Source organism: Corythoichthys intestinalis, chromosome 10 (genome assembly GCF_030265065.1).
Source record: "Corythoichthys intestinalis isolate RoL2023-P3 chromosome 10, ASM3026506v1, whole genome shotgun sequence".
Taxonomy (NCBI): Eukaryota; Metazoa; Chordata; class Actinopteri; order Syngnathiformes; family Syngnathidae; genus Corythoichthys; species Corythoichthys intestinalis.
The window spans coordinates 30,510,735-30,537,375 of record NC_080404.1 but is presented as its reverse complement, the minus strand read 5'-3'; the positions used below and the strand labels follow the sequence as shown (position 1 = coordinate 30,537,375).

General features: G+C 40.5%; 1 protein-coding gene across 43 annotated transcripts in view; it reads left to right on the top strand.

The window, feature by feature from the left end:
• LOC130923110 (ankyrin-3-like) overlaps positions 1 to 26,355 on the top strand; it is a 184,125-nt gene extending 157,770 nt beyond the window's left edge. For 29 of the 43 annotated variants that reach the window (XM_057848567.1, XM_057848573.1, XM_057848562.1 and 26 more), the window contains 10 exons: positions 1,893 to 2,015; positions 2,436 to 2,462; positions 2,916 to 2,997; positions 5,881 to 13,068; positions 13,879 to 13,953; positions 14,061 to 14,192; positions 14,279 to 14,422; positions 17,148 to 18,420; positions 18,495 to 18,657; positions 19,325 to 19,931. In XM_057848567.1, the coding sequence (XP_057704550.1) occupies positions 1,893 to 2,015; positions 2,436 to 2,462; positions 2,916 to 2,997; positions 5,881 to 13,068; positions 13,879 to 13,953; positions 14,061 to 14,192; positions 14,279 to 14,422; positions 17,148 to 18,420; positions 18,495 to 18,657; positions 19,325 to 19,780 (9,663 nt within the window). In that variant the 3' untranslated portion in view covers positions 19,781 to 19,931. The other 14 variants (XM_057848589.1, XM_057848600.1, XM_057848582.1 and 11 more) reach the window with 13 other exon arrangements.
• The last annotated feature ends 286 nt before the right edge of the window (positions 26,356 to 26,641 follow it).

Here is a 26,641-nt window from a genome sequence, read left to right as displayed (position 1 = left end):
TGGCATTAACATTATTAACATTCTTTCTGTTAAAGGGATTCACTGATAGAAAGACTCGTAGTTCTTAAAAGATAAATGTTATAGTTACAAGTTATAGTAATGTTATATTGAAACCCCTCTTAATGTTTTCGTTTTAATAAAATTTGTAAAAATTTTAATCAAAAGTAGAGTTAATATAATAATAATAAGAATAAAAATAACAATAATAATAAGAATAGAGTGACCAAAGTCTGAGTAAGTTTTATGCGTATTTTTCATAGCTATTTTGATTGGGAATGCCAATTCTCTTTGCATAGTTGTTTAACTGTGTGAGAATAGGGCCTCATTAATACAGATTGAAGTGCTTTTTTTTTTGTAAACATTATTTTTTTGAGAGATCGGAATATTATTATTTTTTTGTGCTTTCACTAAATGATACTTATGTTTGTTGTGAAGGGGTTGCCGAAGCTTATGCCAATAAACGACGCGGTCCAATGAACGCCTGTGTCCACTCGCCTTTATAACATATATATCTCTGTACACATCTTACCCAAAATACAACAAGAGACACATAATTGCCACTAAAAGAAAGTAAACTTACAGAAATATGTGTGGAGCACAATGCAACAGCATAAACGTCTCACAACTACTAATTCTCCCTCTATTAGGAGGAATAACATTAGTATGGAACAGCGCTGCCCCCAAGCGTGCATAAACAGCGTCATTGTAATCTGTTTGAGGCAATGAGTGAGCGGGTCATTCCGTGCATGCATTAATTGCGTCAAATATTTTAACGTGATTCGTGAGGAAAAGCGGCATGGAAAATGAATGAATGAATGAATAAGTTTTAAAAATTAATTACCGCCCGTTAACGCGATAAATTTGACAGCCCTAGTAATATTACATGAAATCTGAATGTTTTAAATAAAGTAATTAGGGTAAAACTGACCAGTATTTTCTTATGTGTATATTTGGGTTACACTCATGAAACAATTATGACTTTTATTATTCTAGGTTCAGAGGTGATATCAGAATAAACAAGTTCAAATGAACTATGACCACCCAGCAACCTAAAAGTATCATATGACAAATGGAAGATGAAGTATGAAAACCTTTGAACATTATTCAGTATTGATCAGTTACTTACTTTCATCTGTAAAAATCATCTGTATGACAGACTGTGTACACAGAGATTGAGTAAAATTATTATTACATTATTACATGAACACTGGTGCGGTATGGTTAGCTGTACAGTAAGTAGTACAGTAGTGTTGAACCATTAGGATATTATGCTGTCATAGCGCACATGCCCTCTACTGGCTAACTCCCAACCTACAAGTAACCTGTGTGCAACGATGCCCTCCACTGGCTAACTCCTAACCTACATGGTAATCAACCTTCATGCAAAAAAAAAAAAAAAAAAAAATCGGACTCCAAGAATCGATGAGTATACAGCCCTCGAATATACCTAATACATTTTCTTTTGATTCGTCAATTTTATTTAGTGTCCTCCCCAAGAGGAAAAAGAGCAACATGGCAAGCGAGTTTTTGAGACCTTCCTCCTGGCGGTCTAAAAATTACTAATATGTTAGATTTTTGGGTGTAGTTCTGTATGTTGAAGATAATTATTTCAGATTTCCAGATTGTGCATTGTTGAAAAGCGTGTGCTATCCAGCAACTGATGTTTCCATGCAAAGTACATTGCCCCTCTGAATTGTCTGCATAGCAAATTAATGCCAATGGTTGTACACTCCATTTTGCCTCACTTACTTCCTGAGGCAACAAATCCACAGTTATTGACAGTGAACTGATCTGGTCATTGTATCCTGTGTTTCAGGGCAGGACATGATACTAAATGTTCCACTGTTTGACCTTTTCCCTCTCACTAATGTATTTCTTTATATTTTGTACAGATTAGAGATATGGGCCAAGAGCCCTGTGGCCGCCTTTCATTTCTTAAGGAGCCAAAAACTTCTAAGGGTCTGCCACAGTCTGCCATTTGCAATCTGAACATCACACTACCGACTCACAAAAAGGTAGGTGTCATGTTATCGAGCCCCACGTCGTTTTTGGCTCACATCATATCACCCACATGGAATCCAAATAAGGAAGGGGAGAGACTCAACTTATTTGCATCGATAATTGCACATATGAAGCCAGTCATAAGACCCCACAATGCAAATACCGTGCTTTGCTCCGCTGCTGCCTGGCTATGTTTAGAGCAGTTGACACTGCTCACACATTAGTTGCAAGAAAATGGTGCTTTTGCTTATTATATTTTGCTACTGTTGTTATTATTCTAATGCTGCTAGGTTTTTTTCCTTTTACCCCTGATGTTTTCTCTGGTTTTGGTTTTGCTGCTCCATTTTCATCACCCCATCTCACTACAATTTCCCCGCTCTCCATTGTCATCTCTTTCCCTCCTCCTGCCGCATTGCATCTTGGGAATCCCACAGGATATGGAGTCTGATCCTGACGATGAGGTAACTAGTCTGTTCATCATCACACAAACAGCTGCTTCTATTTTTGTTTAAATTATTCATACTGCTGTTGGAATTTATTGGGTAAAATGTTTTGTGCATGAATGAAAACGGTAATTGTTTCAGCCAACTTACTTTACCGCTTTCATCCCAAGTCCGGTGATAAAAATGCTTCTCACCTTGTTTGTCGTCACTGTCCTTTTCTGCTCAAGTGCAAATATACAACCATAAGAGGATCTTTTTTTAGTCCCATAATTTTATAATATCTGTCACAGCATAATAATATATCCTAATCATAACATAAATTTCCTTTTTACGGCTGCAAAAATAGTGATTCACTCAAAATACAGTATTTTATTACAAAACTTAAGACTGAACATTACTTTTAGGTTACCATAACTATCTGAAGATTTTTTTTTTCTGTTTAAGCATCTTTTGTTTTTTTGTTTGTTACAGAATGAAAGGCCAGATCGACGCCATACCTTTGCCTCCTTAGCTTTGCGTAAGCGCTACAGCTATTTGACTGACCCTGCGGCGAGTGAGTTCCCCTTTTCTTTTTATAACTTGCATGAAATAATAGAGACTTTCTATTAACTAATTAACACAATCAGGTAAACTGTCTGAAGGTCCCTTCATATAGTAAAGAGGTTGCTTATATCGACATTGTCCACAAGATTCCCCCCCCCCCCCCCCCCCCCCCCCCCCCGTAAACATGGTCATTCATAATTTATTCTCTTAGCCCAACAAACATGTCATCTCTCTTGCATGGTTTCACTGTATGTCAAGCTTGGCTAAGCCGACCGCAATATATGCTTTTTAAACGTTTGTGTTAACTTTTGAAAATATTAGCAGGTCAGCATCATACATTCCATTCATTGATTCATTTGAACCAAATGTTATTTTTATTTGCATTGTATAAGAATGTAATTGTTATTCTGTTCTCATTCAGTTCATGTTCATTGTTTTTTTATTGGCTTTGTGACTGTATGTGGCTGTGCACAATTTTGTGCCATCAGGTTGCACTTTACAGCTATGTCTGTGTTATTTAGAGGTGGTAATCTAAGGGCGCTTCCACACCTGTTTCGAGCGTTTGTTCTGAAACAAATCTTTAGATCGATTCGTTTGAGCATACATATATGTGAACAAAACAACCGAGCTGAAAGCGCCTGGATGAGGTGGATTTGGCTTGCTTCCATTTGAGCTCTGCAGCGGTTCGTTTAATGTAAGAACATAACATAACTGGTTCAGCCTCCATGGGAGAAGGACAAAAATATAGCAATAACCTAACAAAGCTTGCCTCAAGCACCATAAGTATTGTTCTGTGAGTAGCATGTTGTAACATGCAGATTGTATACACATCGGATGGCCTCGTCTTTTCATCATGAACAGTCAGGCATTATTTTGCCAGCACAGATTTGATAGGCGGGTGGTCAGCAACGTGGCTCTTTAGTGCTGGCCTCGTGGCTCTCTGGAGCTTTGTCAAAAATGTTTGAAAATGGAAAAAGATGGGGGAGGAAAATATATATATATATTTTGGTTTTAATAGGAGGACAAACATGACACAAACATTCTTCTAATTCATTAATATTGTATTGAAGTTAAACTGCATCGTACGGTGCGTCATTCTCTATAAGATGCACTGCAGGGAAAATAAACATTTAATCATGAAGGCTCATTATGTATTTGTAGCCAACTTGGTCATTTTGATAGGAGGCTAATATAGCTAATATAGCTACATACAGCATGTCACGTGTTGCCTTCATTATAAGGCTTATAATTTTTTGCAGCTACAGACATATTTGTTTTATTTTTTATTTTTGGTGCAAAATGTCTCTTTTAACATTTTGGGTTGCCTACCCCAAAGATAGGCGAAAGAATTGGATGTTTTCCTAACTTTGACAAATCAGGTATACTGACGACAAAAAATAGATGTTCGAGAAATGTCGCCACACACGCTTACGGTGCTCCGATGTTGTTATTCCTGCTTGGGTAGCAGAGAAAAGCTGGCCAGATGTATGCTTCAGATTCAGTACTTACGTGCAAGTACAGTGCGTCAACGCTGCTTTTGTGACTACATAACAATTGTACCACATGAAAGAAAATTACTGAGACTGTTCGTCAAAAGATTTTGGCTGCACTTGTTGTCTCTAAAAATTTATATACAAGAACAGCGCTCAGCACCGTGCTTCTCCTGCCATCTGTGTTACGGACTGTCCAAAAACTACAAAACCCAGACACACATGTTTACAAAAAAATCTATGGAAACACCATTTCTCATTTGGATTGCTATTATAGTTGGCAATGGACAGCTACTAATTAAATCAATTTTTACCTTTTAATACTTACCTTACCAATCTTTACCTTTCATTTGGTGGATGTAGGAGACATGTAAGGAGCTTGTAGAACGTCCCTCACACAGTTTCACACACTGAAAACACAGCTTCTAAAGGTTTTTTTTAATTTTTTATATATAAATGTATATATAAAAACAACAAATACAACCATAATTTTTTGATGGAAAATTTCCGTAATTGAACTAAAATTGTTATATATTTACAAATGCAGCTTTGAAGAAGCAGCTTACACCTGCACTGTCCGAAGTAATTTCCAAACAATGGGAGAGCATCTTCCAAAGTAAATTCCTTACCACTGAGAGTGCATTTGCGCTGGCCTTTGTATTTCAAACTGGTAAAGACAGGTTTGCTCATGAACACAACCGCTCTTAAAAAAAAAAAAAAAAAGGAGATAACAAAAGGACGACAGTTGTGAAAGTGCCCAAAGACAATATGACAACAAATTCATGAATGCAATGTACATATTTTTACTGTTCTTGCCTGGTCCATCTAAACTTTTGGAATTTAAAATATCAGACTGTAAAGTACAAAATGGTGGGGGGAACCCTACATCGTAGTGCCAAATTAACTTCTGGTTTACGCTGTGTTTTTGTAAAGTGCAACCTCCATTCTTAATCCTAAATCATGGCCAAATTAGTAATGTGTTGTTTTTCTCAAATGCTGTTAATTGTGGGGTCATCTCTGGCATCAAAACTGATCCATATGTAAGGAATTGCATGTCAAGCAAATATGGACTATAAAAGGCACTCAAATCACATGAAGCACATCAAAAGTCAATGCAATTGTACTGTATTTGGTTCTCAAGTTGTTAGCTTGATCTCATGTCATACATTTTTTTCCCTCACGCTGTATTTTGTCATGTATCATTGTTTTGATGCGTTCACTTTTCATGTCATTCTGGACGTTTAAAAGGGACCTTCTGTAATTTACAAGTGTACATTTTTGTCTTGCTACTTGTAAGTGATGCTGTTTCTGACTGAATTTCTCTTTCTTTTATGTTTTCTTTTCCAATTATTTTACTTTATACTTTTGGTTGCCTCTTTTTTTTCTTTGAATTATTGTTGAAGAAACATCTGATCGAAGTCCACAAAGAACACAGCCTTCTGGCTACCCTCACAAACCTGTCTTTTCAACGAGATCTTATCAGGCGTGGCCGCCTGTTCCTGTCGCCGTCCCTGGCCAAGCCAAGTCTGGGTTTGGGTCCCTCTCCAGCTCATCGTCCAACACACCTTCTGCCTCTCCACTGAAGTCTGTCTGGTCCATCAACTCAGCCTCCCCCATTAAAACAAACATTCCTGGATCCCCTGCCTCTTCTGTAAAGTCAGTTAGTGACATGGCCTCTCCCATCCGAAGTTACAGAACCATCTCCTCTCCCATCAAAACTGTAGTCCAGCATTCTCAATACCCAGGCCAGGTAGCCCCTAGTCCCCTGGTCTCACCTGCAAAAAGTGCGTCAGACAGTGTGTCTATCAAAGGACTTGCAGCATTGTCAGCTAGGACATCCCCTGTAACTACTTCAACAGGGGGCAGTCCTCTTCGTGAAAGGACGTCAGTAGCCATGACACCTCCCACATCTCCCAAATCCTCACTTAATATGTTCAGTTCCCCTCTCTCATATAAGACTGTAGTGGGAGGTTCCACTGGTACGGCATCATCTTCCTCCCCCATCAAAACCGTTCCCGGCCTCTCCTCCGTCCGTTCCTTTTCCACAGATGTGACAGGCCCCGCAAGGAACCTCTTCTCCTCATTGTCTTCACCACTCAAATCCAACAATCCTCAAAGTGCTGCTGCTCTGATCAATGGAACAGTGTCACCGGCACAGTACCGCTCCTCTTCCCCAAACTCACTTGTCCCCAGTAGTCTGCAAGAAAGAATACAAGCAACCACCAATGCTGCAACAACAAGTGTCAATGCAGCATTTGATGAGGTTGAAAAAACATTCAATTCTTGCTCTGCTGGCTATGGCACCTTAAAGTCATTGTCCTCGTCTGCATCCTCCTCATATCAGTCCATTAGGTCATCAGCATCCAGTTCCTTTTACAACTCCCTAAGGTCCCCTCCAAATGCCACTACTGCTGGAACATCCAGCACAGTGACAGTCCCTGTGTATTCTGTTATCAATGTACTGCCAGAGCCCCAGTTTAAAAAGTTACCTGAAGTATCCAAGTCAACCGCTGCTATTCTGTCCCCACGGAAGACTGTGCCCCTGGAGATGAATCCTCAATTGCAGTCATCATTTGCCAAAACTCTTTCCCCTACTAAACCTCCACTTTTCTCGTCTAGTTTGAAGTCCACCATTGCATCCCCATTATCATCCAGCCAAGAAATCCTCAAAGATGTTGCTGATATGAAAGAGGACTTAATACGAATGTCAGCCATTTTGCAGACTGATCCAAATACTGCAAGTAAAGGTATTCACTCTGCTTCTGCAGTAAAGGTAGAAGACGAAGAGCCATACAGGATAGTGGAGAAAGTAAAACAAGATTTGGTAAAAGTGAGTGAAATCCTTTCTAAGGACACTGCCAGAGAATCAATGGCAAGGGGGTCCTTGGATGACATACGTTTTTCAAAAGTTCCTGTTGAACAACCACCAAGCAACTGGAGCTTTCCCCCGAGATATGAGACGGTGGTTCCTCAGGCAAAAGCAAAAACAATTCAGGATAGAGATTTCAATCTTTCTAAAGTTGCCGACTACCTAGCTAATGATGGTAGCAGTTCTTTTTCCAAAATGAATGACAAAAAGCATACAATCGATGAGGGCAAGAGAGAAGTGGATGGCAGGGAAAAGCAAAAACGTGTTCTGAAACCCACCATTGCAGTTCAAGAGCAAAAGCTTAAAATGCCCCCAACAAGCATGCGATCATCACCCTCAGATAGAGAGATAGGTAAAGTAGCTGAGGCTCTTTTTGGAGCAGACACTGTGCTGGAATCCCCTGATGATATATCTCACGAACAGGATAAGAGCCCACTCTCGGACAGTGGTTTTGAGACCAGAAGTGAAAGGACACCCTCTGCCCCTCAAAGTGCTGAAGGCATGGGCCCAAAGGCCCCTTTCCAGGACATCCCTGTTCCCCCAGTGATCACTGAGACTAGGACTGAAGTTGTTCACGTAATCAGAAGCTATGAACCCCCTGATGATAAGAAACAACCTGCAATGGTTGAGGGAAATCCCATAAGATATATTGATTCTGAATCAAAAGGATATCCCAATCAAGCTCCACTCACCTCTGAGCTCAATAAAGGATATTCAGTTAAAGTTGTGCCAGATGAAGATTCGATGGGTAAAGGAATTCGATTGAAGGAGGAGACTCACATCACTACTACCACGAGGATGGTGTACCACAAACCATCCGGCAATGAAGCTGTATCAGAGAGATGTGAGGAGACTATGTCTGTTCATGACATAATGAAGGCTTTTCAATCAGGAAAGGACCCTTCTCGGGAGCTTGCTGGACTCTTTGAGCATAAATCTGAGGAAACATCGCAGAGAGGCTCTGAAGACGTCAAGCCAAAGGTTGAAAGAATAATTGAGGTGCACATTGAAAAGGGCAATAAAACTGAACCAACAGAGGTCATCATCAGAGAGACTAAAAACCATTCAGACAATGAAATGTATTACTACCCAGGAAATCGACAAGAGGACAGGGATCCTGAGGAAGTTCCTATATATTTTGACTCCTCCAAATTTAACAATACTATTGCACATGAGGAAAGTCGTCCTAGTTCAGCTCAATTGATGGCAGACGAGTCCTATAAGACCTTGAAATTACTTAGCCAGCAATCTGTAGAGTACAATGATGATGAATCATCGGAGCTAAGGGGAGAATCTTATAACTTTGCTGAGAAAATGTTATTGTCGGAGAAATTTGATCAGTCTCATCCTGACAGTGAAGAACATATTAGAGAAAGTTGTCACTTCTACTCACCAGACAGAAGTCGAAATGATAATAGGTCAGTTGGCCCAAGGACAGAATATATTTTTCGGTCGTCGCGAAATGTGTTTGACACATCAGGAAGAATGTCCAGTGCTGATGATAACTATGAAACAATGACACTTTTGCAACACTCTTCTGAGCCTGGTAGCCCAAAGCAAGCCGTTTGGATGCGTGTGTCAGCAGACGACACAGAGCGAAAAGAAAGAGATCAACTTATGTATGAGGAGAGAGTGGATAGAACTGTAAAAGAAGCAGAGGAAAAACTCAGTGAGGTATCTCAGTTCTTCAGAGATAAAACAGAGCAGCTCAATGATGAAATGTCATCTCCAGAGAGAAAATCTCGCAGACCAGACTTTAGGGAATCGCGATCTGGGCCTAGTTCCACACAAAGCAGCCCAGAGAGATCAGTTTATAGAAATGGTGCATGTGGGGAGGAATGGAGTAGAGAAAGACTGAGAGACAAGTTCTCTTCTAATGATAGGAAATGTGCCAGTTTACCCAGTAGTCCCGAGAGGAGAGTATTGCTGCAGTACAGTGATTCTGACTCTAGAAAGCAGTTAGATGGGAAAAATGAAGGCTCAAAACCCTTTCAAATGTCCTCTTCCAAAGTGAGCGCAGTGAGGCTTAAGTTTGAACAAGAAGCTCAAAAACAAGATAGAGGTCCACATGGTGGCCAAAATTCTAATCCCCCCATTAGGAAGCTACATGAAAGTAAGCTTCCTGTGTACCAGGTATTTGGTGGTTATAACATTCCAAAAACACCAGACAGTCCGTTAAACCAGAGAAGAGGTCAAGACAGTGAGTCCAAGTTCTCTTCCATTAATCAGTCCTGTGGGAAAAGTCAGGAAGATAAGAAATTAAACAAAACATGGGAAAACCAAGGGTATGGGAACTATAAACCCCAATCTCCCAAATTATCCCAAACATTGGTGCATGATTCTCTACAAGATGACAATAATACAGATTCTCAAAAGCAAGAAACTACTAAGAAAATTATTTACACTGAATTTGTTGTCCGAGAGAGTCCAAATAGCAATGAAGGTCTAAAAAAAAACTCGGAATCTCAAATTCCTGTAAGAAAATCGTCTAATACTTTAGAAAATTGCAGGTCCCCATCTTTGAATTTGGATGCCTCTGTTGAATCACATGAAAAGGAAGGTTTTCACGCGCCGGTCCTAGGTCGAAATCCAATACATAGTAGCTTTGAATCAAACAAATCTACTTGTGGGTCTACATCAGGGAAATCCACAGACTCAGAATTTAGCCAATCAAACATTACTTGTAATGGTGTTGACAGTGACCAAATAGAGTATTTGGACCATGGAACTTCTGAAATTATTACAGAAGGTTTCAAGGATATCAAACCCTTACCTGTATATGTCAGTATTCAAGTGGGCAAGCAGTATGAGAAAGAAACAGCTTCTGGGCAGCTGGGAACTTACAAAAAAATAGTAAGCCATGAGAGTAGGACAATACACGAGACAAGGGGAACATTTTACACTGTCAAACCAAAGCAGTCTCCATCTCCTCAAGGTAGTCCAGAAGATGACACTCTAGAACAAGTGACATTCATGGACAGCTCTGGTAGGAGTCCTGTTACTCCTGAAACACCAAGCTCAGAGGACATTAGCTTGACCTCAAGAATGCCTGACTCTGTGATTGGCTCCATGACTGGCATGCCAAGTCCCATCCCAGAGGAGTCAGAAGAGGAAGATGGTAAGACCTTCATCTACAAGGAGCCTTCAAGAGAAAAATCTAAGCTAGCAGCATCAGAGAATCACAGCAAGAAAAAGGATTCAGACAAACAAAAGTTAAAAGGGGAGAAAAGAGTTCCTTATATAGAATTTCCACCACCCCCTCCTTTGGACAAGGAACAGTCTGATCCTGAGAAAAGAAAGTCTTGTGCATCCTCTGAAACAGAGACAGAAATGATGGAAGTAAACCTCCAGGAGGAGCATGACAAGCACTTCTTAGCCGAGCCAATCATCAGGGTCCAGCCTCCATCCCCCATTCCTCCTGGAGCTGATAACAGTGACTCTAGTGATGACGAGTCTGTCTTCCATCCAATCCCTGTCAAAAAGTACACCTTTAAAATGAAAGAGGAAGGAGAGAAACGCTCAAAACACCGAAAATCAGAGAAGAATGCAAATAGAGAGGCTGGAATCAATAGTGTCGTAAAGGGGGAGGATGCTGATCTGGAACAAAATGGGAATGACCAATCAATCACTGACTGCTCCATAGCAACCACTGCTGAATTTTCCCATGACACAGATGCCACTGAGATTGATTCATTAGATGGTTATGATTTTCAGGATGAGGATGATGGACTAAGTGAGGACCCAAAAACATCCAGTCTATCCAATGATGGAAAAACAGCTGATCGCTCCTTTGGACAATCTAAGCTTGAAATGATTGAGGAAGAGAAGTGTGAGGATGGGGGTGTTAGTGGGACTTCGAAAACCAATCCGCCTTCTACAAAAAGTGGTGAAGAAATAGATTACACCCTTGAAGGAAGACATCCAGAAAGGCAGAGCTTCGTTGACAATTACTTTGGCCAACTTGAAGAGGAGATTAATTCAACTTTTAAAACAGTAGCCACAAAAGGCCTCGACTTTGATCCCTGGTCTACCAAAGGAAATGATCATGATGGAGTTTATGACTCCAAAACCAAAGATGAAGATCCCAAGCCCTTTGGTTTATCGGTGGAGGACAAATCACAGGCTACAACACCTGACACAACCCCTGCTCGAACACCGACAGATGAGAGCACACCAACTAGTGAGCCTAACCCCTTCCCTTTCCACGAAGGGAAGATGTTTGAGATGACCCGCAGTGGTGCTATTGACATGAGCAAGCGGGACTTTGTTGAAGAAAGGCTTCAGTTTTTTCAGATTGGTGAGCATTCCTCTGACCCTCTAACAGGGGAAAAGGGGAGAGGGGGCAAGATCCTGGGTGTAATTTCCTCTCAGTCAAAAACAGGGGAAAGGGCCACAGTAGATGGGAAGGTGAAGGTTACAGATATAACCACAGGCAGCAGCACTATATCAGCAACAGCGAAATGCAGATCTTCACACCCTGGCAGCGACAATGGCTTTGCTGGTACTGAAGTATCCACCTGTGGGGCTATAGCTGAGACTGCCTCCTCATGCACAATCACAGCCTCCAAGGTTGATCCCAAATTACGCACCCCTATTAAGATGGGAATAGCTGCTTCTATAACTGTGAAAAAAGACTCTGGGGATCTCACTGATTTTAAAGATGACATATCAGAAGGCCAGATTGTACCAGAATATATCAGTATAGCAGGTCAGTGTACAGAAGGCCAGACTAACAAAGACATAGATGCAAAGTCAGAGACAAGAGATTACCCTTCTGAAAACTGCAACAACAATAACAACCTCGAATCCTCCAGCATACATGCAAATTATATTCAGTGTGGCAGTGTAGTGTTCAATCTGCAGTCCTCTTCTGAGCCCACACTTCAAAAAGCCAGCAGGATAGAAACATTGTGTTGTAGGGATTTAGAAGAGAAAGTAGAAATAGCTAATAGCAGCCAGGTGCAGCAGCAGCAAAGTATACCAGTGAAAGACTGTGAAGTTAAGATACCCAGGTCCAGGCTTCCAGTGAAAGCATCAGGGCGCTTGATTCACACCCAGGGAACAGCCATAGGCAAGCAGAAGCCCAAACAAGCAGTGAAAATTGAGACCAAGAAAAGAGGAGAGCTAGCTATTGCCAAAGTAGAACCAAGGTCTAGAATACCAGTCAAGGATAGTAAGAAGAGCAGCTCCACAGCCACGGTTAGTGTACATTCTGTTAGGGTTACCTCACGGCCAACTAGGCCATTAGCTAATGAGAGAGCAGCCATAAAGTTGCCCTCGAGGTTACCACTGAAGGATAGGCATCAAATCAGCAAAGCATCAGGTGAGGGAACGTCCAGACAGGATAACCCTAGCGAGATTTGTAAGCGCACCATTGAATACTTTAAAGACATTAGCGGAGAGACGATAAAGTTGGTGGACCGACTGTCAGACGAGGAGAAAACGAAGCAGACAGAGCAGTCGGAGGAAGACAGCACCTCCCGGAGCACCTCGCTGTCAGACACCTCGCAGCCTTCCCAACCTTCCCAGCCCTCACACTCATCCAGGTCTGGTAGAGGTTCGAGGGCTGAGGCCGGGGCCCCGTCCGTAGGGGCAAAGATGGCGACGACGGACAGGGCCTCTGGCAGTCAGAGGAGCAGGAGGAGTAGGCGGACTGGTGGGAAGGAGGGCAGTCAGGGACTCACAGGGTCTCGAACACCTCCCATCGCAGAGATCAAGCCTAGTTTGTAAAACTTTCACACTATCAAATACATCTATATATTGACCTATTTCACTTATAGTTGCATGACATGTTGTGGTCGTTGAATTGATTGATTGGAATGCCTGTGGCCTGTTTATATATATATACATATATATTCCCTTAGAACAATAGCTGTCATTGAACCATCATCATTGATGTACTGTTTCCCGTATCGTCTGTTTTGAAATTCCTTTCCTCCTGTATACCCCCTTTCTCCAACCCTGTGTGCCCTGCGCAGTAGAGTAGTAAGCCAGTTATAGTGACTACTACACTGGCACAACCTGTTTGACAATCCTTGTTTTTCTTTTTCTCTGTTCAGGGCAAAATTGTCATATTTATCAATGTAGTCTCGTCAGAAATTTTCTTACACTCAACTGTCAACAATAGGTTTTGCAAAAACACCAGATAGCGCATGTTTACCATTTAGATTCTAACATAGATTTTTCCACCCTAGATTTTAAGTACTTTAAGAGTCTGCTCCTTAGAGTTGTGGTATGCTTTGTTTTGTGTGATTCTCATGACAGTTAATGCCTGCCTAAAGGTTACATAGCACAAATAGCCGTAGACCACCACATGTATTGTGTAATTCCTTTTCTTGCCATCATGCTAATGAACGATTCAACATAAACCGTTAAATTACTGTAATTAAAGAATTGCAGTTGCAGTCCAGTTACCTTACATTGTAAACTGGAAAAGTGGCCAGAAAAGGAAACTTGTATGTTTTTTTTCTCTTAATATAGGAGAACAGGAATTTGCAAAATGTTAATGGGTCACTGTCCTCTGTCCCTCCAGGTCCCCAAAGTCCTTGTGAGAGGACAGATTTGCGTATGGCCATTGTAGCAGATCACCTAGGACTTAGTTGGACAGGTGAGGAAATTGTGGTGTGATCAAGAACGAATATTTGGACTAATGTATGTGCACTACGATGGTTATGCACTGCTTCTTAAAGGTTCAGTTTGTGTGTCTTGTCACAGAGCTAGCTCGGGAGATGAACTTCACAGTAGATGAGATCAACCACATTAGATTGGAGAACCCTAACTCATTGACAGCACAGAGCTTCATGCTATTAAAGAAATGGGTCAGCCGGGAAGGAAAAAACGCCACAAGTAAGACTTTTTGTCTGTGAAACCGTAGCTTGTGTGTTTTTACTAAAAGTTTCAAAAGATTTTCACCCATCATTTCATTTTTACAGCGGATGCCTTGACTGCAGTGCTGACCAAAGTCAATCGGATGGATATTGTGACTTTACTGGAAGGCCCAATTTTTGACTATGGTAACATTTCCGGCACGAGATGTTTTGCTGATGATCATGCGGTTTTCCGGGATCAGGCTGATGGTAAAGTTTAGCTCTGATTAGCTGACCTATTACCTCTCCCTGCTACCATATTGTTGTTGTTTTTTTTGAATGCACCACATTGCATGGATCATATCTAGCGCCAATGCCAATTTTTAGAGATTGTGTTTTAGGATTAGATTGAAAGTGTGTTTGGACAACTGGCTCATTCTGTTGTCTATTAACATTTTAATTGCTGTCAAAAAAAAAACAATAGCGCCAAACAATTTCTTGCCTATGTTAAAATTGAATACGTAGCTACAGTGTACCAGTTGTCACAAAGGAACAGTCAGGGAAATCCTGTTTAAAGTGCATGCTTTAATGTACTCTAATATATTATTTTTGCCATATTTGAGTTAATTGTAGATTTTATTACTGTGTAGACTGTATAACAATATTATACAGTGTAGTTCTTCTAGTGCTCCTCCAGTTCCTCTGAGCCTTCCTTGGATAGATGACAGTTCCGCTTCTTCTGTTCCTGCCTCCCATCACCTCCCCCTCAGCGGCACTCACTGCAGATAACTGCACATAACATCTCTTAACTGTTTAAGAGTTACTATTGCTAATACGCATCCCTCTGCAGAAGCCTCCCTATGTATTAATTTCCTGTTTTGTTTAAATTCAGTACTGATGTTCATTTTCCATTCTTTCCTGTTTTACTTTTTGTATCCATCCATGCCTCACCCTTAGTGTGTGTGATTATACCATTGATTCCAAGCAGTCCTGCCTTTATCCTGCATACAAACCCATTGATCTCATCCCCTCCTCTCACACCGAGAGCTTTGACCCCAAAGCGGTCTCCTAGTTACGAGTTCTCTATTTCGCTGAAAGACTTGGCACCCCCTTCACGAATGGAAAAGCATTTTAACTTTGTACAGCCGCCTCTTAAATGCCTCCACGCTCATTCCCCGCCTGCTGACCCTCGCCAGTCCCCTGCCTTTCCTTTCTCACCACATCCATCCTCTCCGGTCCCATTCATCACTTCACCAGCACCTTCGTTTGTACCATCCTCACCCCCAACCTCTCCCTCTCAAATAGAACCTGCATCTTTGGAATTATTACAAAGCACCTCAGAACTCACTTGTGATGCTTCCACCCTCTCCGAAACCACTGTTCTCACACTTGTGCCCGACCGTGCTGCCCCTACCCTACAAGAACATGCTATGACACCCATTTCTTCACCTTCAGTGAACACCTCGCCAAGTGATTTGGCCTCTTCCTCTCGCCCAGTTTCCCCTCTATCCTTGCCTGCTATGTACCCCTGTGGGTCCCAGTGCCCAAGCCCAAATCCTCTATCCCCGCCTCTCCGCTCCCTGTCTCCTTGCCACCCATGCCCTTGCGCTTGTCCACCTGCCACTCGTACCCGCATTGACCCTACCTCACTGGAAATATTTATGTAGCATGCTTTATATTAGTGGTTCTCAAACTTGGAATAACAAAATAATTTGCCATTTCATATCTTATCAAAAGGTTTGCGCATGAACTGAACATAAAATGACCGATGGAGCAATAAAACATACATACATAATAAGCAAACTGAGCCCATGTACTTTTCAGCTTTGCGTCAATTCAAAGCTCTCGTGTAATTTTTATGTATCACGTAAATCTGACAACACTTTGTAAAATGACAGTTTTAGTTATTTTTCTAGAATAAAAGGTTTAGTTTGGGGGGGAGAATACATATAGTTGTATTTTTTATTGCATAATGTTTTATATGTATATATAGATATTATATATATACATTCAACATACGGTACATAGGGACTGTATTTGTTTATTATAACAATAAATCAACAAGATGGCATTAACATTATTAACATTCTGTTAAGGCGATCCATGGTAGAAAGACTTGTAGTTCTTAAAAGGTAAATGTTAGTACAAGTTATAGAAATTTTATATTAAAACCCCTCTTAATGTTTTTGTTTTAATAAAATTTGTAAAATTTCATTCAAAAAATAACCTAGTAGACCGCCATTGTTGATGTCAATAATTACTTACACAATGCTCATGGGTGCTGAAGCCTATAAAATCAGTTGCACCCAAGCGCCAGCAGAGGGTGGCAAAACTCCATAAAACAAAATTAACATGTGGGCATTTCACTGTACTGTCATTTAAATGTGTCTGAGCGGGGCATGTACGTTAATTGCGTCAAATATTTTAACGTGATTAATTTAAAAAATTAATTACCGCCCGTTAACGCGATAATTTTGACAGCCCTAATATATATACTGTGTATGTATATATATATATGTATATATATGTGTGTATGTATGTATGTATGTGTGTGTATATATATATATATATATATATATATATAAATGACAATTACAATATAAATAAATATAAAGTTGTGTCTTTTTAAATTCACTTGTTAAGATATTTCACATTTGCATTTAGGGGAAGATATGGTAGTTCTGTTTTCTGTTAGGATTATGAGTGGGCCCTTTGTAAAATTCATTTCTCACTGGACCCAAAAAGTTTGAGAACCCCTGATCTATATCACGCTATTCTGCCAACTTCATCTCATGTGTGAATTAACTCATCTTCCATTTGGGCCTAATATTCTCCCTTAAAAACTCTTTGGATTCAGATAGTTTACCTTAAATGTATACAGTCCAATTCATTCCTTACATGGTGTTGCATATGGTGTCCATGCTGTACATGCATTTTGCTGTGTTTTCAGTTCTTCGCATGCTTTGGTGTACATTTATCATCATGTCACCCACAGATTATCAGAGCATTCTAGCTGAGTTGCATTCCCCTGCTGTACTGCACTCCGACCCACATTTTCTGGTGCCCGAACTTCCTGTCACACCCAACCCTTCTCCCATCCACCAACATCACCATTATCCACAACCTGACTCTTCCTGGCCAACCGCCTCCCACCCTCAGTCCCCGCTCTGGAGTCCAGAGATCCAACCAGGAACCCCACCCGAAAGTCTCCCTAGACCCTGTTCTCTGTCCCTTTCTTCTTTTGCCCTCCCTGATTCTGTCCTACCTAAGGTGCAAAAGCCCCACATCGCCCTGAATGACCAGCTGCTTTTGAGCGAGGAGGAAGACAGATTTTATCAAGAAATGGAGCCGAGCCGCAAACCCAAATCACACGCTGTCCCAGCAATGTGTGAGTTGAACATCAGCATGGCCTACTCCACATCATCTTCTTCAGTCTCATCCGCATCATCAGTAACCCCTTCAACACCTGACAGAGCACAATCGGGGGATAGAGGTGTGACACAAGTGAGCATGCATATTAGCAAATGTGAGAGGGAATTGTCAAAAGAAAAGGGCAAGGTTGAGGAGACGGACGTGATAGAGGGAAACGCATTTGTGGAAAGGTGGGTAGAACAAGACTTGATTAAAAATGTGAAAAGAAAATGTGAGATGGTGACAAAAGATAGGTGTCAGCTGGAGGCGGAAAAGAATATTTCAACAGGACAAAAGGGAGGTGCAGGAGAGCAGATCAATGCTTTGGGTACTGGTTTTATTGAAAATGGAGCAGAGGCTGAGATTGACAAAGAATGTATTGATGAAACACCCATGTTACAACAAGTACAAAGCAACAGTGAGGAAAAGGTCCACTGTGAGGATAGGATGGATGTTGCTGAAGTGGTACTGCACTGTGAAGGCAAAGGCACCTGCCAGGAAAGCCAGGACAAGTCTGCAAGGAATCTGACCCTTCAGGAATGGGCTGAGGCCCTTTGGGAACATAAGCCCTCTCAGTATGGATCTAGTGAAGAGGAGGGTGGAGGAGGAAATAATGATATCCCACGTGAGGCATTTTGTCACCAACATGAAGAAGTGAAGACTGATGAAGGCTCAGAGGAAAAGGAGGAGAACCAGGAGATGAATACTGCGGCCAGAGATCTGGAGATTCTCAATTCTCGCATTGAACAGCCAGAAAAAGACGTGTGCTCGCTTTCAGGTTGGCAGAGTGACTCATCCAGCGTCAACGTGGAGCCACCGACGCCAGGCCGGAGCTCAGAACAGGACAGGCGAGAAAGGTACAATTTATTGAGTCTTTTGAAATCCGTTATCTACTCAAAAACGTGTATTCTAATGCGGCGTCTCCCAACAGCCACCAGAACTCAAGCGATGCTATCACTTCCTCACCCAGAGATGAATCGGGGAGGTTCCGGCAGAACGGCAACAATGCAAGAACCTTACCTCAAGGGAGCTCACCGGAATCTGTGAATGGCAGAAAGGAAGAAGGAATGCTAGTGTCAGAGAAAAAAGTTCAGGTAGGTCTAACAAACTTCTTTGAAGTACAGTTTTCTATGTTTGAGTCATGAGGTTGCTTTTCACAGCAGGACAAGCGCCCATTCATGATTTAATGCTTATATCCATAAGTTAATTTCCATGTACATTTCAAGTGTCAGATATCTCATATGGCTGTATTTGCAGTGACACAATATAATACATGAAACAGTCCTCATGTGTAGACTGACTCTACCATTAATTTCAGTTTAAGGTAACATCTGCATTACTCCACTGGCCATCTGCTATTATTTTGATAATGTAATGATGTACACAACTCCAAGGTATCATGTTAAGACTGTACTAAACCTTCTGTACCGTAGTATGGCACATACTTCTTCTACACAGCACTCATATTGTTGTATGCCTGATTGATATATTATTCAAATTTGAAAGAGTCCTATATCATGCCAATCTCAAAATACTTTGTACCTCATTCCAATTCCCCCCCCCCCCTTTTTTTAATATTATTTATTTAAAGATCTATTGTATGACTGTGAATAAGAATATTAACCAGATCTTCCAGCAGAGCCATTGACGGAGTCAAATTGTTTTAGTTACATCAACAGAGACCTGATTAATGACTCTCTCTACTCCTAGCTTCCCACTTTGAGTTTGTGACTCATGATTTTTTAAAAATTCCTCTTCCAGCAGCGGGTTAGTGTAGATTCTGGCTCAGAGGAAGAACAGACAGTAACCACGAGAATCTTCCGCCGCCGCCTCATTTTAAAGGTACCCTGCAAGCCTGGGAAGAGAGGCTTGGGTTGGCCGAGATTGGCGTGTTTGTTTGGTGTGGTTCAATCTGGTTCCTTTTCAGGGGTGAATGCATGGTATAGAAAGGAAACTATTTTACTTGCATTCCTGAGTGTGTCCTGTTGTTTCTCTGTGAATGCAGTAATTGTAAAGTATTTGCACTGTTGCTTTAACAGCACACAAATGTGCTATTTGTCTATTGATCAGATTCAATTAAACAAGAAATTCAGGATTGGTGAGGTGCTACTTTTCTCAGTCCAAATGCGTTTGGCTCCAAACTGTTTCTCTTGCAAAAGTAATAAAGTAGCAGTGAATTGCTCTGACAGAGTCTTACAGAATTTGCATGGCATATAAGGATTGATGTGATTTTTCTGTCAACATTTTTCAAAGGAACCTTCTACTTTCTCACGCTACTGTGGTGCTCTCTTTCTACTTTTGGTGTGGTGATGGTTTGTTTGCCATATACTGCTTGAACTGTGTTTTATGTCATTAAATAATTAAACATTCACAGGGCGAGGAAGCAAAAAACATATCAGGCGAGTCTGTGACTGAGGAACACTACTTGGATCAAGACGGTAACCTTGTCAGTAGAAAAGTAATGTTTTCATTTCATATTCTTGATCTATTCAGTTGCACAGAGAGAAGCAGTGTGTAAAACCATCAGTTCTATTCTCTTTTTGTTTACACACGGAGCAGGTCATTAGGAAGGTAATCCGACGACTCTCTAGCTCATCCGAAAACCACAGGTTTCATAGGGACCTTCAAAAAAGTCCCATTCTGCAGAAGGACATATCTGAGGTTTGAAGCGATACACACTCCTCTTTGGTACAAAGTCTTGATGGCATGCAGCTCTTTCTGGAAAGAAAGTTATGATATGTCTCAAATCTCTTCAACATTCCTGTGTGGTTTTCATCTTCTTTCCTTGCTTGTGTTGGTGTATTTTGGCATCCAGTTTTTTCTCACATCGAAGATTCTCAAATGTCCATTGGTGTGAATGTTTTTATTGTGGGTGTATGTTACAGACTCACCCATAATAGGTGAAAATCTGCAATACAGAGGTTAAAGCTGCATATCTCAGTTAGCCCTACAATATGTAAAGTAGGCCATTAGAATTTTCTGTAAATTTAATGCTTACATTTTCCCCTCGTTAGTTCAAATGCTTTTCCAATGTCCCAAAAATGAAATATCTTTAAAGTGTTTTGAGGAGAACTATTTCCATTTTTTTTTTTTTATTTGGTCCCTCCATCTTGAACGAGACCATCATGGTGAATTGTATGTGCTCTATAATTGGCTGTCTATCAGTCACGGGTGTACCTGGAATTGGGATACGCTCCAGCTAAACCACAACTAATGAGTACGAGAGCTATAGGATGGATGGATGGATGGATGATTGGGATGATCTTTTCTTTTCAAAAACAGAAAAATGCTGACATTTGCGAATTAAAAAGTTTGTGTGTTGTGTTTATTTTACTTTCAAACAAAGGAGATGCTGATTTTGCTCACTCTAGTTATGACAAAATGTACACTTGGCAACAAAACCTGAGCTACCTTGTTTGGTTTGCTTGTTTCACAATGCAAGGGTGTCAAAAAGTACACATGAGGCTAAAACTGCAACAATTGGGATTTAATGTACATTTTCATGCCTACTTAATGCTCTGACTGAGTGGTTTCAGTGTTTTTTGACTAATGAGTGCTGTGACTATTTTAACAATGCTTTGTTTTCCTTTTCCTCTCCTTAACGCCACTTTTTATTCTTTATCCAGGTGTTAAAATGTAAATGTGTAGACAACTAACATATGATGGTTTCAGATTAAATTGGTTAGCTTGGCGTTTATTTTGGTGTTGGCTATCAGGTTACAGTTTTGAGGTTAAAAATTCTGTCTTAGTTTGATTTCAGTGTCTCCTTGCATTTTTCAGAAAGACGGAGGGTTGAGAAATAGCAGGCGAATGGATGAAAGGAAACCTGGAGATAAAAAGTTTCACTCATAGGGACGGATGGTTGTTCTCTCTACCAGGTACAGCTGCTGTATATCTGTCTAATATTTATATATATATATATATATATATATATATATATATATATATATATATATATATATATATATATATATATATATATATATATGGACTCAATGCTATTTTAGTCACAGGTTACACTGTCTGTAACACCATTCATTCAAAATGACTAAAACCCTATCTTCTCATTTATTTACATAACTGCTAAGAGTGTGATAAAATTATTTTTCAGTTCAGTTTTTGGATTCTCCACCCAAAATTAGGCAAAAGCAGCTGTCATACATAAAACAACTGAATTACCATCGACGAAGGGGCAGTTTACATGGCGACTCTGCGACACGAAGACGCAATGACTGTGTTGCAGAGTGGCCTCGCGTTCGTATGGTGTCGGCGCAGACGGAAGGCAAAGACGCAAACCTTGGAATCCTGCCTCCAAAGTGGAAGAATTCGATTGCGGGGGCTTGAGGGGGGCTTGCTCCTCATGCATATCAAAAGCTCCCACGGCGCGGGACCGTGTCGATAACGTCAGCACTCATACACGTCACATTTGGCGTGCGCAGCGATGCTACTAAACATTAAAAACCGCAAATATGGCGGAACGTCGGCTTTAATTTACTGTTTTAATAATATTTTCATTTTAAATATGTTGAATGTTTCTGTTTTTGTGCCTTTTTGAACAAAAGAAAATGCCATTGCTTGGAGTGGGCGGGCATGTTGTCTTCCGGGCTGAGGAGGTCAAAGTGCATCATTCGCTGTCGCCTTGTAAATCTGCACTGCCCCCTAGGGCGTGGCATGAATACTACATCGTTTTCATGCGGAATTGCAACATTGTTCGAATGGCAACGGAACCATATAAATGCAAAAATGAAACTTTTCGTCTTCTCGGAGAGTCACCATGTAAACGGCCCCCTATGACAAGAATCATCTGGTTTCCCATAATAACTAAAAGTGTTTTTAAGGTGGTGCTAAATCAAATGGATGACACACCCATTGGTCAGTTGAGTCATGGTTAATATATTTGAAGTGAGGTGTTTGTTCATGTGATGAGACAACTTGTGATCAACTGACACAGTGTATACTAGAGGCGTGCAAAATGTCCGATTCTTAGATTATTCGCGATTCGGCCGTGGAAGATTCGAGAACGATTCACAAACATCCAAATTCAGTTTATTGAATTATACCAGGTAAAGCAGAACTAAAACACAGTCTCACAGCGCGGTCTTCAGGACGCAATGAGGAACGGACCGAGAGCAAATATCATGTTCAACTCATGCTGCTAGATAAAAAAAAAAAAAAAAATACCTGACTGCGGTCGACAGCTAGTTTAAACAATGCCCAGTTGCTAGTTGCTACAAACGTACGGCCACATACGGCTATAGTAGATATCACATATATGCAGAACTAGATGATAAATGACAGACGACTGCGGTGTTAGAACATATAAAAAGAACTAGATGCAAAACGACAGGCTTGGCGTTTAGTAGTTGCCGTGTTGTAAACAGCCACCATCTTAAAGCAGTAGACTTCTCTAGAAGGCTCTGTTGTAGCGAACCTAATTAACTTTTTGTCTGAAATACTCCTAAATCAGCAAAATCTTGACTAGAATCTATCTTTAAATAATGAAACAGTTTTAAAACTGACATATTGTAAGTAGACCGAAGGGAAATTATGGAATAACGGGAGCAATTTTATCAACTTTAACGGTTGATTCACATCATTAAATTAATTGAATGTAGTTTAAAGCTGCTGATACAGAATGGGGACTTGAGTATTTTATTTAATGTTTTTAACTGTTAACTTGATACTTAAATATTAGTTTGGTTTAGCCTAATAGGATTTTATAACTATTTTGGAACTAATGTACAAAACAATAAAAGGGGGTTTTGGGTGACATCAATAATCGATTTATAATCGAATCGGAGCCTCTGAATCGTAATCGAATCGTTAGGTACCCAAAGATTCCCACCTCTAGTGTATACTAAAGTGGAGGTGCATAAGTGTAAGCATGCTTCCCCCAAAAGGCAAAGTAAACATATTTTCTCCTGTCTCTGCCAAAGGCTTAGTGATGTCTGATCCTGCTCATTCATTGGCAGCATTTTTGTGTTGTTTTTTTTTTAGAGGTTTTTTGTTTTTGTTTTTTGTGCGAGTGTCAATGGGCATTGGTAACGAAGCGCTGATGGGCAATATTTAACTCCTAGACCTGTGCCTATGTTTGTTTTGTTCACCAAATCCCCGCCTCATAGCTGTGTGTCACTTCCAAAAAGAGACTGTTATCCCACCGGCCTCACTGTTAAGCCCCACTGCTGTTCGCCCATATGCCGCATAATCGAGGCAGGGCTCCTTCTGTACCGAATCATATTGTCAATAATGTGAAGTCAAGCCGCTCACCCACAGAGCAGCAGTTGTTACCATGATACTGTAAAAGGAACTGTTATTCAGGAGTAAATTTTTAACTCCATTGTACCCTATTCTTATGAAGATTAAAGTGGGCGTGTTTTGCTAAATTTTCTGAATTTAAAACAGGGCCCAGATGTCTTAATAAAAGGTCTCCGAAATGATTTGGTACAAATATATAAAATGGTTTTAAAAGGACTGATTTGTATGTTATGTTTTGTGTTTTACAGCCATATGGAATCATATTCCACATTCTGGGAACAGGGGTTATTTAAGGGCATGAGGTGTTCCGAATTGAGTCCAGGCAGCATCCATTTCGAGCTTCATGCGATGAGAGGAGTTGAAACCCCCTCTAGACCAGACAACGCATGAGCATGGACGAAATCCTTTCACTCCTGTAAATCAAAGAGCCTAAGAGGCCAAACGCTCGGACCAAGGGACCCACAGCGAGGATTCCGCTTCCTGTCTTTTCAAGTGCGAAAACTGCTGGTGGAATCTCTACACTGGTGTTGCTAGGGCTTTCAGGGGAGGAGGGCCTCCTTCAATCACATCCACATATGTAGGCGCAACTGTTGACCAAAGGAAATATGAAGAAGACACAATACAACACGACAGCAATCTAATGGGACATGTCAGCCAATTTCAACACGTTTAACACTGGCCTTATAGTTTTTCTTGTTGAACGCACTGTTTTCCAGGATGTTAACCGTTTGGGGACTTTTTTCTTCCTTTTTTAAACAAACAAAAAAATACCTTTTCTGTATATACAGTCAGAATGTGTACAATTCTTAATACGTAATATGCTACTGATAGGGTGGGGTTGGGTCACAGTGGCGCGAGGGATCCTTTCAAGTGCTTTGGTAATTCAATGAAGCAATTTCACTTTTCAAAAATTTGCGTGTAACACAGGTTCTTGTAAAAAAAAAAAAAAAAATAAAAAAATATATATAGAAGACTTACTAGAGCAGGTATAACGTTTGTACACGGACTGGTTTGATTTTAACTCGAGGACGTTTTCAGAAAATCAGTGTTGGGTCAATCCCAAAGTGGGATCTAATCCCACAGCCTTTCAAGAGTATTTTCACGCATGCTGTTCACATTATTTTAAGTACAATTTTTACAAGTTTGCAAAAGCACTGTATTTAAAAAAAAAAAAAAAAAAAACCTTTTATCTGTGTACACGTATAGACCCAATGTTTGTCACCTGTTTTATATTTTAAAACTTACAAAGACAGCATTGAAACGTTTAGCTTATTTTTTGTTTGTTTGGAGGGGTGATAATGGAGTAAATGGTGTGTATGTGTGTGCGTGAGTGTGTCTGTGTTACACTGGAGGGGCAGCTTGAGACCGGAATTATCTTGAATGTACTGTATGCGCTTGTAGGCTGGCTTGCTGTACAACACTGTAACCGTATATCATCGTGAGTCATTGGCTATAAGGTGTAAGTCTCTGTACACTGTTTAGACTGTGTCGTCTCACAAATGCTTTGTGGTATCAAATGACAAGAAAACGGGGGCATTTATTTTTTCAATTATTAATCTTTTTGAGAGCGTCTTTACTTCATTTAAAAATCCACTCACAGCCAGAGATTATTATGACTGTAGCTCAAAATAGCATTAAAAAAAACAGGATGGCCAGCACAAGCCGTTATTTAAGCATAAAAAAAAATGTTTGACTTGACGCCATGTGGTATTTAGACAGGCGAACTTGTTTATGCAGTGTCCATTAGAACCGTTTTCATTATTTGTGTGTTGGTTTTCATTAAACGAACCCGTAGATTAAGTGTTCAACATCAGTACACTGATGCCAATGCTGTGGACATTAAAACTATGTGACTTTTTCCTTTTTTGGTGGAGTTTGTACACATCCCCTAACTCAAAACAAAGTCTATCAAGGGCTCGATGATCCTTTGATATGGCTGATTTTGTTTCATATGTATTTTCACCCGGGCGGATTTTGTGATGTACAATTCTTACTAACAGAGTGAAGCCATTGAAATGTAATAATAATTCTAGCACTTTGGTTATTTGAGGTCTTTTAGAGGCGATAGCAGCAGCGAGGACACCGCAAATGTTTCAGATGTCTTTCAAGAAAAAAAAAAAATCTGCCTAAAAAAATAAAAATGCATTGGTTTTGCAATACACTTTCTTTTGTGGTGTGTTTGTGTCCTTACATGGCGAAATATTGATAAAAATTGACTTTACATAAAAAGAATGGAGGTCTGGGCCTTATAATATCCTTGAATGCATCACAGAAGCAGAAATAGTGTCTTAAGAAGTGTTGCAAAAAATACTTGGGGAAAAACAAAAAAAGAGTCAAATGGACAAGCTGAATGTAATGCCAGCTTTGTTAGATAGGGAGGCGAACCTGAAGAAAGGAGCATCAGTGTCAATGGCAACAGGTTCATAAAGAAGTTTCCAATCCTTTGTCTTAAGTTATGCTGCCATTGATAGTGATGGAGGTCAAGTCCATTTTGACTGGGAGGGTTGACAGTAATTTGAAAATGGGGTTGACGACTATTGCCGTCAATGCCAACAAATAATTGAAATCTAATCGAGTGAATGATTATCACTTTTATACATACAAATCTGTACAAACCCAATCTGCAAACTTCAACTTGACTGAGACTGCAACATACACTTGAACCAAACCCGTGACCATGGGTGAGCCATAAAAGGCTTGTGCCAACCCTCCCCACCACCACTCAAAGCACAAAGCTGTAAACCACCTCATTCTTTGTTAACTACGAACTGCATAATTGCAGTTAAATGGGTGATGAGTGCCCTATAGAGGATTTAACTCACT